General features: G+C 30.1%; 1 protein-coding gene across 4 annotated transcripts; it reads left to right on the top strand.

The window, feature by feature from the left end:
- The first annotated feature begins 8,952 nt into the window (after positions 1–8,952).
- Positions 8,953–12,768, top strand: LOC103495947 (syntaxin-132-like). 4 transcript variants are annotated; one of them, XM_051079591.1, is made up of 13 exons: positions 8,953–9,159; positions 10,031–10,144; positions 10,287–10,343; positions 10,425–10,473; positions 10,733–10,821; positions 10,935–11,008; positions 11,095–11,137; positions 11,217–11,277; positions 11,433–11,458; positions 11,544–11,621; positions 11,772–11,852; positions 11,929–11,994; positions 12,394–12,768. In XM_051079591.1, the coding sequence occupies exons 2-13, from the start codon at positions 10,118–10,120 to the stop codon at positions 12,448–12,450; spliced, it is 708 nt and encodes a 235-aa protein (XP_050935548.1). In that variant the 5' UTR covers positions 8,953–9,159; positions 10,031–10,117; the 3' UTR covers positions 12,451–12,768. The 4 variants fall into 4 exon arrangements, with proteins under 4 accessions (XP_050935548.1, XP_008455848.1, XP_050935547.1 ...); XM_008457626.3 differs by having other exon boundaries at positions 8,959–9,159; positions 12,363–12,768; XM_051079590.1 differs by lacking the exon at positions 8,953–9,159 and adding an exon at positions 9,175–9,299 and having other exon boundaries at positions 12,363–12,768.
- The last annotated feature ends 715 nt before the right edge of the window (positions 12,769–13,483 follow it).

Genomic DNA, 13,483 nt, shown 5'->3' with positions numbered 1-13,483 from the left:
CAAGTGAACAATTTGCCATGAATTGGCCAAACCCTAGAGAGCTCTACTAGAGCCAGCGGAAAGGTTCCTTTCCGCTCTCTGTAAAAGTTTTTCTTCTTTGATCTGTCTTGTAAGTGAGAGCTTCAAGAGATTAGAGAGATTTCATCATTTCCTTTCCCCAAACTTGTAATATTCTTCATTCTCTTTACTTTCCATTTTTATATTTCATTGTAATGTATATTGTTCATATTTTACAGTGGCCTAAGGCCTATATTCTTTAATACATTACATGTTTATACCTTTTTAATCCAATATTCCTTTATTTTTCATCTGTCAATGTGTTATAAGTAGATTAGGTTTGTGATAAGTTCTTGATAAGAAGTCTAACTTATAAAATTTATCAAGTTAGTTGAGCTATAATCACAGCTTGGCCAGCGTCTGTCACCAACTACTCGAGATAGTAAGTAGCAAGGATATGGCTAACGCACGCAAAAGGGAGTTTGGAGACAAACTCCACCTTGGCGATTAAATCTCCATCGTTTGTGTCCCGAAAGAAGAACAAGTGTGGTAATTTAGCACCAAGAGGTTGCCACTCTTAAAAGAGAGGTAATATAGGTCTTATAAGTAAACACTTTAAGATAGATATCGCTTAACCAAGTTTTATCATTTGCATCTTAAGTGACAAGCAAGTGTGACGTTTAAGGCACTAAGAGGTGCTTGCCTTAATCAGACGCCAGTTGACTGATTTCTTTAGCATCAAGGTTATCGCATAGCTTAATCGCCTAGCAACGTAGAGATGTTACTTCACTCTTTCTTAATACAAGTTAGTCCACATTTCCATCTCTCCCCCATTCTCTTCACCTTTTACTAATTCTCTAGTGTAGATATTAGGTTTAGCACTTAGATTTACTTTACTTTATACTATATAGATAGTTACTTTATACGGCCTAATAGATGAATAAGTAAGCCTTATACTAAGCTTTGGTATCAATTCCTTGTGTTTGACACGAGACTTCCCAGAAAACCTATCGTTTCGCTTACACTTGGACAAGCAATAGGAAAACTTGTACTTAACGAGGATTTAGTAACTATGCGATGATTAATAACAAGCAAGCATCTCGCATGCAATGACCATGACTTGGCATGGAAAGAGGTTTGCGATGTGAATTTAACTTACATATCCTAATCGCGCAATCTTATACATTAAGATTATAAATAGCATAAACAATAAACCTAAATCTATCAAGCAGCCCCTCCCCGTCCCCAATAACTTGTAGAAACTACAAGTTATTATGGCCTTTTAGGTAAAGCAGTGGAGCCAAAATGCGGAATAAAGTCTCAAAACACTTAGCTTTCATCGCAAATTATAAAGATAAGGGAATATAACTTACATAATTCTCCATGCCTGTTTTACCATGCTTTTCAGTATTTTATCGCAGGATTATGAAGAAAAGAAGAAACATAGTGAATTGCAAGAGGAGTGCGTGCAAAAGCTTTGCGATAGGAAGATTGCCTGACAATTAACTTCCCTAGGCGAGACACCACATCATCACACGATGAAGATTCATTAGAAGACAAGAATGTAGTTTGAGTTGATGTGACTTGACAAGACTGCAATCGATGCTAACATGTATAGAAGAATAAAGGCTTCCCGTCTAAAGTAGTTTATATAAAGTCTCCACCCCTACCATCTAACATTTTCTAGTCTGAATGGACCAAACCCTAAAAAACTCAATAAGATCTGACAAAAAGAGATTAACTTTTCCCATTTTATAGAAGTTCTTCTTCTTGTCCTCTTCTTCGGTCAACCTGTAAGTGAGAGCTTAGAGAGAGAAATCACCATCCTCTTCCCCCTAACTTGTAAAAGAGCTAACGAATGTATTTCTATTCATTCTACGACTTGACTCCCTTCTTACTTTCCATTTTTTGTGCTTTCATTGTAATGTTTGACTTTTATATTGTACATGGTTGAAAGGCCTACATTTATCAATACATTGCATCTTTATTCCATGTCAATCTATCATTTCTTTACTGTTCATCTATTGAAGTGTTATAAGTAGTTAGGTTTGTGATAAGTTCTTGATAAGAAGTCTTTACTTATAAGGTTCAATGCATTTATTTAAGTTTGACTCATCATTTGGCCCGCGTTTATCGCCAATTGCTGGAGAGAGTAACTAGCCAAGGATATGGCTAAACGTGAACAGGAAGGAGTTCAGAAACAAACTCCATTCTTGCAATTAAACCTCCATCATTTATGTTCCGAAAAGAGAACAAGTGTGGTAATTTGGTGCCAAGAGGTCACCACCCTTAAAATAGAGGTAATGTGACCCTTACAAGTAATGAAATCTAGATAGTTATCACTTAATTTATATACATCATTTGTATCCCGAGAGGCGAGCAAGTGTGACATTTAGGCACTGAGAAGTGTCTGCCTTAATTAGAAGATGATTAATGATCTTGATCGCATCAAGGACTATCGAATGACTTAATCGCCTACAACATGGAAATATTCCTTTGCACTTCTTTAGTACAAGTTAGTTCATTCACCATATTCACGCAATTCAATGTCACCTTCTATAGAATCTCTAGTGTAAATAGTAGATTTAATATACGTACATACATTTACTTTATACTGTATAGATTTGTATATACCACCTGAATGAGAAGTAAACATTATAGCTAAAGCTTGATAGAAATTCCTTTTGTTTGACCCTGGCTTACCAAGGAAACCTCTCGCTTCGCTTACACTTGGACAAGCAAGAGGAAAACTTGTACTACATGCATACCATTAAGAAAATTAACAACGCATAGACAGTACAGGTACCTTTTACTGCGTGATTCGATTCTAGCAGCCTACTATGTCACTCACTAGAGCTTAACGTGATACATCCATGAATGAACCATGCATAAACTTTACAACCAGTCCCATTCCCCATCCCTACAAATTTTCCAGCAAGGAACGAGGTGGCAATTTCCCATGGAGATTCCGCGGGGATTAGGTTTCCTGCAAGAAAATATTTCCCACTTTTGTTTTCTTATTAATAAATATAAATAAATATAAGTAGATATATATAATATAATCTACACATACGTACATACGTGCATGTATATTCCCTGCTTTTGTTTTTGTTTTTTTTTATAAATAAATATAAATACATACATACACACATATATACTTTGTCGTTTTCTTTCATAGTGGAGTGGGGGATCGGGGCGGGTGAGACCATGGGTATAGATCAATCTATTTTTGTGCCCATGAATATAAATCGATAACAGTAAGTTACTCCCTCACAAGTATTTGTAACGCAAGTTGGGTCCAATTATCGTTTTACTCTGGGTTACTTTTAGTTTTTAAATACTAATGCTCCTCCACTGTGAACAATCTTTTTATGGTCCAACCAATAAATAAAAATACCTCTCGTGCCATAGTGAGGGTAGAGCCCTTTGTTCACGTCCCGGGAACACCATTTAAAGAAACACTCATTTACTTATCCTATAGTTGGGAAGGAGTGAATTCCATCTCACGTGCTTTTTAAACTTCTATTGAATGACTTAGACTCGAAACTCTATGTCTACCATTGGTAGGTTAGTAATACTTGAGGAATAGCACAACGGTCTTAGAGATCAAAGTAACCTAACTCAACTATAATAAAAATGTATTAATGATCTAGAAGTTTGTGGTTGAAATCTTTTATTAAAAATAATTTAAAACTATTATCTTTTTACAAATGTAACTTGTCAATATTCATTTGAGATACTTCTAAGAATGTATCCAACTTAAAACATGTCTAATAATTTATTTATTTATCCAGAAAAAGAAAATATATGATATATATTATTACTTTTCATAAAAGAGATTTTAATGATTTTAAAACTATTATTTCTAAAAATGGCTGGGAATATAGCTTTAGCAAGTATCCCTATTAAAGCACAAGGGGTCACATTTTTCGTGTTTTTCTTATTTTCCTCGTATTTGAGAAATCTTTGCAATTTGTAAATTGCTACATCATTATGATTTAATTTTGATCCAATGCTTCTTTCCTTTAGATAATAGTAATAACAACCATAATAACAAAAAAAAGGCTTCTTGTGTCATGTTCTCCCAAATGATAATAATAATAACAATCACTTGATGCAATATATGATCACCTAAATTGAAATTATCTGATCTTTAAAATAAAATCTACATAATTCGTTTAGTTTAAGGGATTTTCTAAAAAATATAACAAAGCAGCAAAATATCTACATTTTATAAAACAATTTCAAAAACGGAATAAGCCTACAGGCCCATCGTGAAAAATATAAAAAATATCTCATCAACATCGTGAAAAATATAAAAATCTCATCAACAACGCGCGCGTAATATATTTGATACACGATTGTTTAGATTTGACTATTGTTTGGTACACGATCGTTTAGATTTGACTACAATTTATTTTTTCAATTCTATCGTTTAATTTTGTTACACAATCATTTAATTTGATTACATTTGAATTTGGTCACATGATTTTTTTTTCAAAATTTGGTACAAGATCATTTAGATTTGGCTCAAAATTTGGTACAAGATCGTTTAGATTTGGCTAAACAATTTTTTTAAACTTTTTTTGGTACATGATCGTTTAGATTTGACTACACGATGATTTATTTTTTTTACACGATCGTTTACTTTTTTTACACAATCGTTTATATTTGGTTACTCTAATCTAAATGATTTTTTTCAAGAGTTTTTATACACGATCTTTTAAATTTTGCTATTTTTTGTATATGTTTGTTTAGATTTGGTTACTCAAATTTAAACGACGTAAGAAAAGAAGAGGAAATGATTCTTTATACACAATCTTTTAGATTTTGCTATTTTTTGTACATAGTCATTTAGATTTGATTACCCAAAATTAAACAACGTAAGAAAAGAAGAGGAAAAGAAGAAAGATATGGAAAGAAATCACAAGGTAAAAAAATAATGATGAAAGAAATCGCAACGATGAAGAGAAGAAAAATGGAAGAGCAAATCTGAAATATTTAAAAAATAGCTAATTTCATGGGTTTTGTCACACGAGCTGTAAATAGTTTGATATTTTATTACATTTATGAAAATTACCCTTATTTTAACTAGTATTTCTTTGCATTGAGAACTAATAGATTTGTAGGTCAAATTCTTCCATCCATCTTGTACTAAAAAATTCAATCCACGAATAGTTGGTAATCGCAAATTTAGTTTGTAAATTTATCTAATGAAGGCACATTTTGATATATTCAAATAAATATAGAAGAAAAGTTATTATAAATAGCAAAACAAATAAAAAATTTACATAATATAATAAAATTTCAAATTTTATGATAATAATAGTCACGGCCGGACATTAACGGACTTTTATCTCCTTCTATAATAACATTGAATTATAAATATTTTGATACATTTTATTATATTTAAAAATTTCCTTAATTAAAATTAATTAATCAATATCTATGGATATAAAAGTGAAAATATCCAATTATCTAATGTTAAAAATATTTAAATTTTCGTCCATTTATGGAACTCAACTTCCGTACATAATTTTTTTCCCAAAAAACTGTATGTAAGATTTAAAGACACAATAAACATGAAATTAAAATTTTAATTTAATGGTCATTTAAACACAAAAGTTTAAGTTTAAGAATACGTTTAGTTTCTTAAAAGATTAATTTTATGTAACAAAACATCAAATTATAAAAGACCGAACTATAAAACATCAAACTATTTAAGGTCTGTATAACAAAACTCATAAAGTTAACCTTTTTTTTATATATTTGAGGTTTGTCATTTCATCTTTCTTGATCTCCTCTTGGTTACAATTTCTTTTATCGTCTTTCTTCTTTTTTTCTTTTTTTTTACTGTAATTTCTTTCTATCGTCTTTCTTTTTTTTCCTATTATTTTTTACGTCGTTTAATCTTTTCATCTACTTTCTTCTTTTCCTTTTCTTCTTTTTTTTTGATGCAATTTTTTTCAATCATCTTTCTTTTTTCCTTTTCTTTTTTCTCTGTTGCAATTTGTTTCCATCCTCTTTCTTCTTTTCCTCTTCTTTTTTACGTCATTTATATTTGAGTAACCAAATCTAAACGACCGTGTATAAAAAATAGTAAAATCTAAACGATCGTGTATAAAGAATCTTGAAAACAATCATTTAAATTGAAGTAGTCAAATGTAAACGATCGTGTAAAAAAAATTAAATCATCGTGTTGACAAATCTAAACGATCATGTACCAAAAGAATTAAAAAAAATCATTTAGCCAAATTTAAACAATCGTGTACTAAAGAATCTTGAAAAAATAAACGATCGTGTAAAAAAAATAAGTGATCATGTACAAAAAAAAATGCAAAAAATTCATTTAGTCAATTCTAAACGTACCAAATTTTAAAAAAAAAATCATTTAGATTTGAGTCCTAATCTAAACAATCAAATCTAAATGATCAAATATAAACGTAACCAAATTTAAACATAACCAAATTAAACGATCATGTAACAAAATTAAACGATATAATTGGAAAAATAAATTGTAGCTAAATATAAATAACCAAATCTAAACGATCGTGTATCAAACAATAGTTAAATCTAAACGATTGTGCACCAAATATATTATACGCGCGTTGTTGACGACATGGTTGACAGAGAATTTTTTGTATTTTCTACGGTAGGCGTGTGAACTTTTTTCGTTTTCAAAATTATTTTATAGAGTGTAAATATTTTGTCGCTTTGTTATATTGTTGAAAAGTACCCTTTTTAAAATTTAAAAACAAAATAGACACAAACCAACAAGTTAGAAAACCCAACATATGATTCAACTTTAGTGTCATTATATTTTACTACTAAAATTTTAATCCACATCATTTATTTGTTTTACTTCAGTATAAAAGTATCAAATTCAAACATATATTTTTTAACTAGTTGAATCTTAGTCTCCATGAACCTATTATTTTTAGAGTTCCTTTCACTTTGGAATTATTGCTAACATGTAATATCACGTAAAAGTTATATAACATCTCATAATACTCGAGTATTTCTTAGTTCAACCACTATCAAAATATACCTACAATAAATAAATAAATAAATAAATAAATGAACATGTTTCGTGAAAAATTCACACTACTACAAAATCTACTTTACTTGACACTAGGCACTTTTACATACTTGACGCTTTTGTTAAAAAAAACGTCAAGTATTGACAATTTTATAGGAAAAACGTCAAGTATAGTCTCAAAAAAACGGAGTTTTCACGGAGTTTTTTGGATAATTGTACGCTAACCTTTACTTGACGTTTTTTTCGCGTCAAGTATAAAGAATATTTTACTTGACGTTGTATTCATGTCAAGTATTGTGAAACTTTACTTGATGCGAAAACAACATCAAGTATAGTTTAAAGAACACAAAAGTTTTACCAAAATTTTCGAATTATTTTTACTTGACGTTTTGTGTCGCGTCAAGTATAGTGGAGATTGTACTTGACGGTTTTTTAGCGTCAAGTATAGTGCGAATTTTACCTGACGTTTATTGCACGTCAAATATAGTTGACATTTACTTGACATGAAAACAACGTCAAATATAGTTAAAATTTTTATTTGATACTTTGAAAATTAATATTTTAAAAATGTCAAATATAAAAATATAAAAATATAAAATATAAAAATATTTTTTATTTCTTTCATTCCATTAAATAAACTTATTAAAATAAAGTTACTAAAATAAAGTTACTAAAATGTTATTAAAATAAACTTATTAAAACAAACTTATTAAAATAAATTTACCAAAAGAAACTTATTAAAAATTAATTTAGTAAAAAAAATTGTATTAAAGTAAATTTAGTAAAAATTTTTTTATTAAAATAATTAAATAATTTTATTGAAAACAAATTTATTAAAAAATTCCCTCTAAAAAAACTTAATGTTGTTCAAACTGACATTGTTATTGTTTTATCTAAATAGCAAACTTAACTAAATTATTCAAACATTTTAGGGTCCGTTTGGATTGTCCATGAAAAAAATATTTTTTCAAGAATACATTTTTAAAAAGATCTTTTTTTAAAATGAATTTAAAATCTAAACATTAAAATATTTGGTTTGACCTCTTTATAAATATTTACATGCAAAATTATGTTTGGTTTGTACTATATTAATAATGTTTATACTTACATCAAATTAACAGAAAAAAACTATTTAACATTAATTATGAACTAATTTCATAAACGAATACACATGTTTTGAATCCTTTTTCGAAAAATATATTTTAAAATCAATCGAATGTTATCTTGAAATTATTAATTTTTTAGTTTCTTCCAACTAAACATTAATTTCATTTTTTTGTATTAATGTTTTTTTGACAATTCAATTTTAGAAGCACAAATATCTTGAAATGTAAATACATAACCATAAAAAAAAAATTGATTTCCAACAACAAAATATAAATAAGATAACAATTTTTTTCGAGACAATGTAATATCAACTAGGTAAAAAGATGTGCAATTCAATCATGTTCTTCATTCATCTTTATTTCAGGAACCAAATGATCATGTTTTTCATTGACATCGTCATGATTTCTTTCCTTAATGACCAAGTAGATTTGGTTTAAGGAGGAATATTTGTAAATCCAATGTATATGAACACACTTAAAAAATATTCAAAATATTTTTTTTAAAAAAAAAGACGGAGTAATAAATAGATAGTAAAAAGGAATAGAAAAATAGTAGAAAAAAATAAAAATTTGGAAGTTAAACACCAAATAAACATTTATTTTAAAATTTGGTTGAAGGTATTTTATTTAAAATGATTTATTTCATAATTTTATTTTTAAAAAAAAATTATTTGAGACTATTGTGAAACACCTCAATTTAATTTAAAATAAATTATTTTAAAAATAAAAAACGTTAGTTCTACGATCTACGTTGATAAATTTCAAAATAAAAGTTTAATTGAAATATAGTATGGGTTAGTTTTAAGAAGGTTTGTGGTTTAAAATAAATTTTTGTATGATCAAAATTTAATTGAAGAAGAAAAAGGAAGTTTTTGAAATGAGAAAGCTGGAAGATCCGGTGTGTGTTTGCCATTGTTAAACGGCAACTTGAAGGCTTCAAATGGGTCGGGAGAAGCCAAAAGGAGAATTTGAAATTGCAGAAGAATAAAGAAGAGAGTTCATCAGATACTCCAAAAGGTATAAATGGATGGATTGTCTTCGTAATTGTAATTGTTATGTAACCGTTTTGCTTTCTGCTGTGTCCGTTTCTTGTCTTCTTTGGTTCTGCCTCTCTTTGCTACGGCCGGCCGGCCTGGTTTCCCCAATATAGTAGAAACGTAAATCGCTATAAATTCTATAACCCAATACTCATTCTTCCTCGATTTGACTGCCCTTTTCTTTTGTTTCTTCTTTCCACTTTGTTATTGTAATTTTTTTTAATAATACTTCTCCTTCTTTGTTTACTCTCATTCTTTTGTGAGTCTGTGATTTTGATCGAGATGAACGATTTGCTTACGGTAATTTGTGCTTTGGTTTGTGGGTTTTCTGTACTTTGCTTTTGGGATTGCTAAAAGTGGATTTTTCATACTGGCCTCTGTGTTCCTGTTTGATAAAAACTTTTGGGTGGTTTAGTTGTGTGTTTTGAATTTTGTTAGTTATTATGGTTTTAAGATTCTGCTAGTGTGCTTACCTTAATTTTATCTCTTTGAGATGGTTTACACTTTAATTAGATGCAATATAATTGGTTTGTGACATCCAATGTAGCTGTTAGTGTTACGGTTCGTAGTTCATATCTTTCAATCCAAACATGGCTGTATTGCATTCTTTTATTTCATGAAAGTGATTGGTTTTGAGTTTGTTGGTGCCCTTTGGCAGTCATAAGTTTCATGGTGATCTTTTAATGAAGATTAACGTTCATTTGGTTTTTCTATCCTTGTGGTTGATTTGAAAAGAAAGCAATTTATATTTCAAAAGTAGGTAGGATGAATGTTTCTAGAATTCGATCTCAATGTGAAATTATTGATTTGTTACTCATTCTATATTCATGTTCTTTATCTCCCTCTCGTAGGACTCATTTGTTAGCAATGCCAAAGGTGGGTCTTCTAGAGAAATCGACCTCGAGAAGGGAACTCGAGTTCTGCGAAGCAATTCTGATATGGGAATGGAGGCCTTCAATAAGCAGGTGTAACTATGGAGTAATTTCATTTTATTTTCTCCCTTCCCCTTCGATTTTGTACCCTTGTGGGACTTCGTTTGTTCTTTTATAGCCATGCTTTTAGTTTTCACTTCTTTTGCCTAATTTTTCTTCTCTTCTTTGAGGTCAGATACAAGACGTTGAGGTTCAAGTAGATAAGCTCTCTGGGCTTCTTATTAAACTGAAGGTATGTATGATTCATTAAATTCATTATTCTTTGAATCTTGATGAACTGAATTCTGAGGATTGACCACATACTCTTTTATAGGAAGCTAATGAAGAATCGAAGTCTGTTACAAAAGCATCAGAGATGAAAGGTATATGTTTATCCTTGTCTGTCAAGTGGCACAAACATTAACAAAAGGGAATGTAAATTTATGTCCTTTGAATTACTTATCTGCAAGTTATGTTAAGGTTTAACCAAACCACTAAGCCTATATATAAATGTTTCAATCCATAAAGGGTCCATAATAAGTCAATTTACATCAATTGTGAATACTCCTTTTCTTCTTAAGCATTTGTTTCAGTCTTGGTACCATACATGTCTGTTTTCGCTAAGGGCACTTGTCACTTCAGCTATCAAAAAGCGTATGGAAAAGGATATTGATGAAGTGGGAAAAATAGCACGCAATGTCAAGGGGAAGCTGGAGGCTGTAAATAAAGATGTAATACAGGACTTTCTCCAAGATTTTCAAAACTTGTTTGGCTTCTTTGTTGTTGAAGTTTTTTCAATTATTTGAAGAACAGTTGCAGTGTAATTCAATTTTCTTCTTTCTAGAACTTGACCAATAGGCAGAGGCCTGGGTTCGAGAAGGGAACGGCCATTGACCGAGCAAGAATGAACGTGACAAAGTTTGTTGGCAATAAACATTTTATTTTTGAACTCTTCTTTTGGATCGATAATGTTTCTTATTGTAGAATTATATTCTGAATGGCAGTGCGTTAACAAAAAAGTTCAAGGATCTGATGATAGAATTTCAGGTATTTTGAAATCTCCTTGTTATTATTTGATGAGTGTTTGCCTAATACCCTTGCCTCTTATCCTTGTATCATCTTCAAGACTCTTCGTCAAAGAATTCAAGATGAGTACCGTGAAGTCGTGGAAAGACGAGTGATTACAGGTTCAAATGATTCTATTACTAGAATGTCAAAATTATGGTTATGATTAATTATGTGCAGAAGTGTCATAATTATCCTTTTCTTTTCCTCTTTTTGATGGCTGAGGCTGAATAATTTTCTGATATAAACTTTATCATTGTGGGATTTTATTGAGCAGTTACGGGTACCAGACCAGATGAGACGGTAAGCTTATCTTTCAAGTCTAAACTTGAAATTTGAGAACAAATCAAAGTTTTTGTCTCTGACTGGAAATTTAATGAAATATTAGACTATTGATCACCTCATAGAAACTGGAAACAGTGAGCAAATATTCCAGAATGCATTTGAACAAATGGGACGAGGACAGGTACATTGAACGTAAATAGGGTTTCAATTAAATTTATTGTACTCCAGAAAGTATAGCTTCAAACTGTATTGGTTCTGTTTTTTTGACAATCCAATATTTGAGTGATGGACTATGACCACTCCTAATTTTCCACTCTTTACACTGATGCAGGTTATCAGTACCGTGGAAGAAATTCAAGAGCGGCACGATGCAGTTAAAGAGATTGAGAAAAAACTCTCGGAATTGCATCAGGTATATATATTATCTCTTGGAGCTACAATGCAAGAGGATCCTCAGTAGTCTTATGTGTTTCTTTTTTCTTGGTCAGATTTACCTTGACATGGCAGTTTTAGTGGAAGCCCAGAGTGAAATTTTGGATAACATAGAAAATCAGGTTTGTCCTGCCTCTAACTCTAGGTATGTATAGATAGTTTTCGTCCATCGGTCCTAGGTGTTGACGAGATCTCTGGTTAATCATGTCTGAGGAAGACTTCGCTTCAAAATGGATGTGAATTGCCATTATTGTTCTTTTCATAGTTGCTGTTGTAATTTATTTGTGTGATCCAACCATAGAAGAATGAACAAGAGATCTTTTCTGGCCATTTTTTATACTTCCATTTACTCAATATGGAATATGGTCAGTTGATGAACGGAGTCAGTCGTGAAGAATAGTTCTTTTGTGCATTATACTGCGAAGTTCAAATTGATTAAGTTGAATATCCTTCATTTATTTTTTTTGGATTTGCAACATTTTCGACATAGGTAACGAATGCCGTCGATCACGTTCGAACAGGAACGGATGCACTCCAAACCGCAAAGAGCTTACAGAAGAGATCAAGAAAATGCATGATGATTGGCATCATATTGCTGCTGGTTATTGCAATCATAGTCATCCTCTCTGTGCTGAAGCCATGGAAGAAGTAAGCAATGGAAATGATACCAAAATGTGGACTCAGTTTCACATTTTCCATTGCTTACTAGAATGTCCATTCGTTGTAGAAATCGTCAGCTCCTTAAATTACAAATTTTATTTTGTTTTATTACTGAATGCATAGAAGGCTTTTGTTTTATCTTTTTAAAAAAATTAGCATCTGCTTGTTAGAGAATTTAATAACATAAATTTGAAAATAACAAATTTAATAAAAGCTAATTCTATTTTATATTTTTAGATATGTGTTTTGCACCGGATTAAAAAGCTAAATTCTAATTTAAACAAATACTTAAAATGTGTTTGATACCTCCGATAATCTTTAAATTTTTAATCGTAAAAATTAAACTCTTAAACTTTATTAAAATCAACCCGAAATTATAGTAATTGTATTGATCGAGAGTTTAACTTTTAGTGCTTCTTATAGATTTGTTAATATAGGTTTTAAAAAAATTAGGCTCAAAGGCTAGACTTGTTATTTTTGTAATAATGATAAACAAGTCAAACTTATGAAATATGGATACATTCGAGATACTTGATACACATTTAATAGATACTTGATACTACGTTTGATATATTATTGATATATATTTGATACACTTGATATTTCTATACACTTCATACACTAAAAAACATCATTTTTGCAAAATAAGAAAAGTACGTGACATACTTTCAATATCAATATTCTTAAATTGCCTCCGAGTGCAATTTTTTTAATTTTTATTGCTTAGGCGATCCAACTTCTACGACTATTATAAGAATGAGGGTTCAATTTCAACATTTATAGAAGTTTAAAGGTTTAATTTTTAGAATTGAAAATTTGAGGGTGTAACTACAATTATCAACCTATTTTTTAAAATAGATTCAACAATTTTACTGATTTTGATACATCAGTCAATAAAATATATCATGTATACTTGGCAATAAAAATTGAATAAAGTTAGAACAATAAAAA

Source organism: Cucumis melo, chromosome 11 (assembly GCF_025177605.1).
Source record: "Cucumis melo cultivar AY chromosome 11, USDA_Cmelo_AY_1.0, whole genome shotgun sequence".
NCBI classification, from domain to species: domain Eukaryota; kingdom Viridiplantae; phylum Streptophyta; class Magnoliopsida; order Cucurbitales; family Cucurbitaceae; genus Cucumis; species Cucumis melo.
Note: the sequence above shows the minus strand (reverse complement) of the source record. Positions and strands in the feature narration are given on the sequence as shown.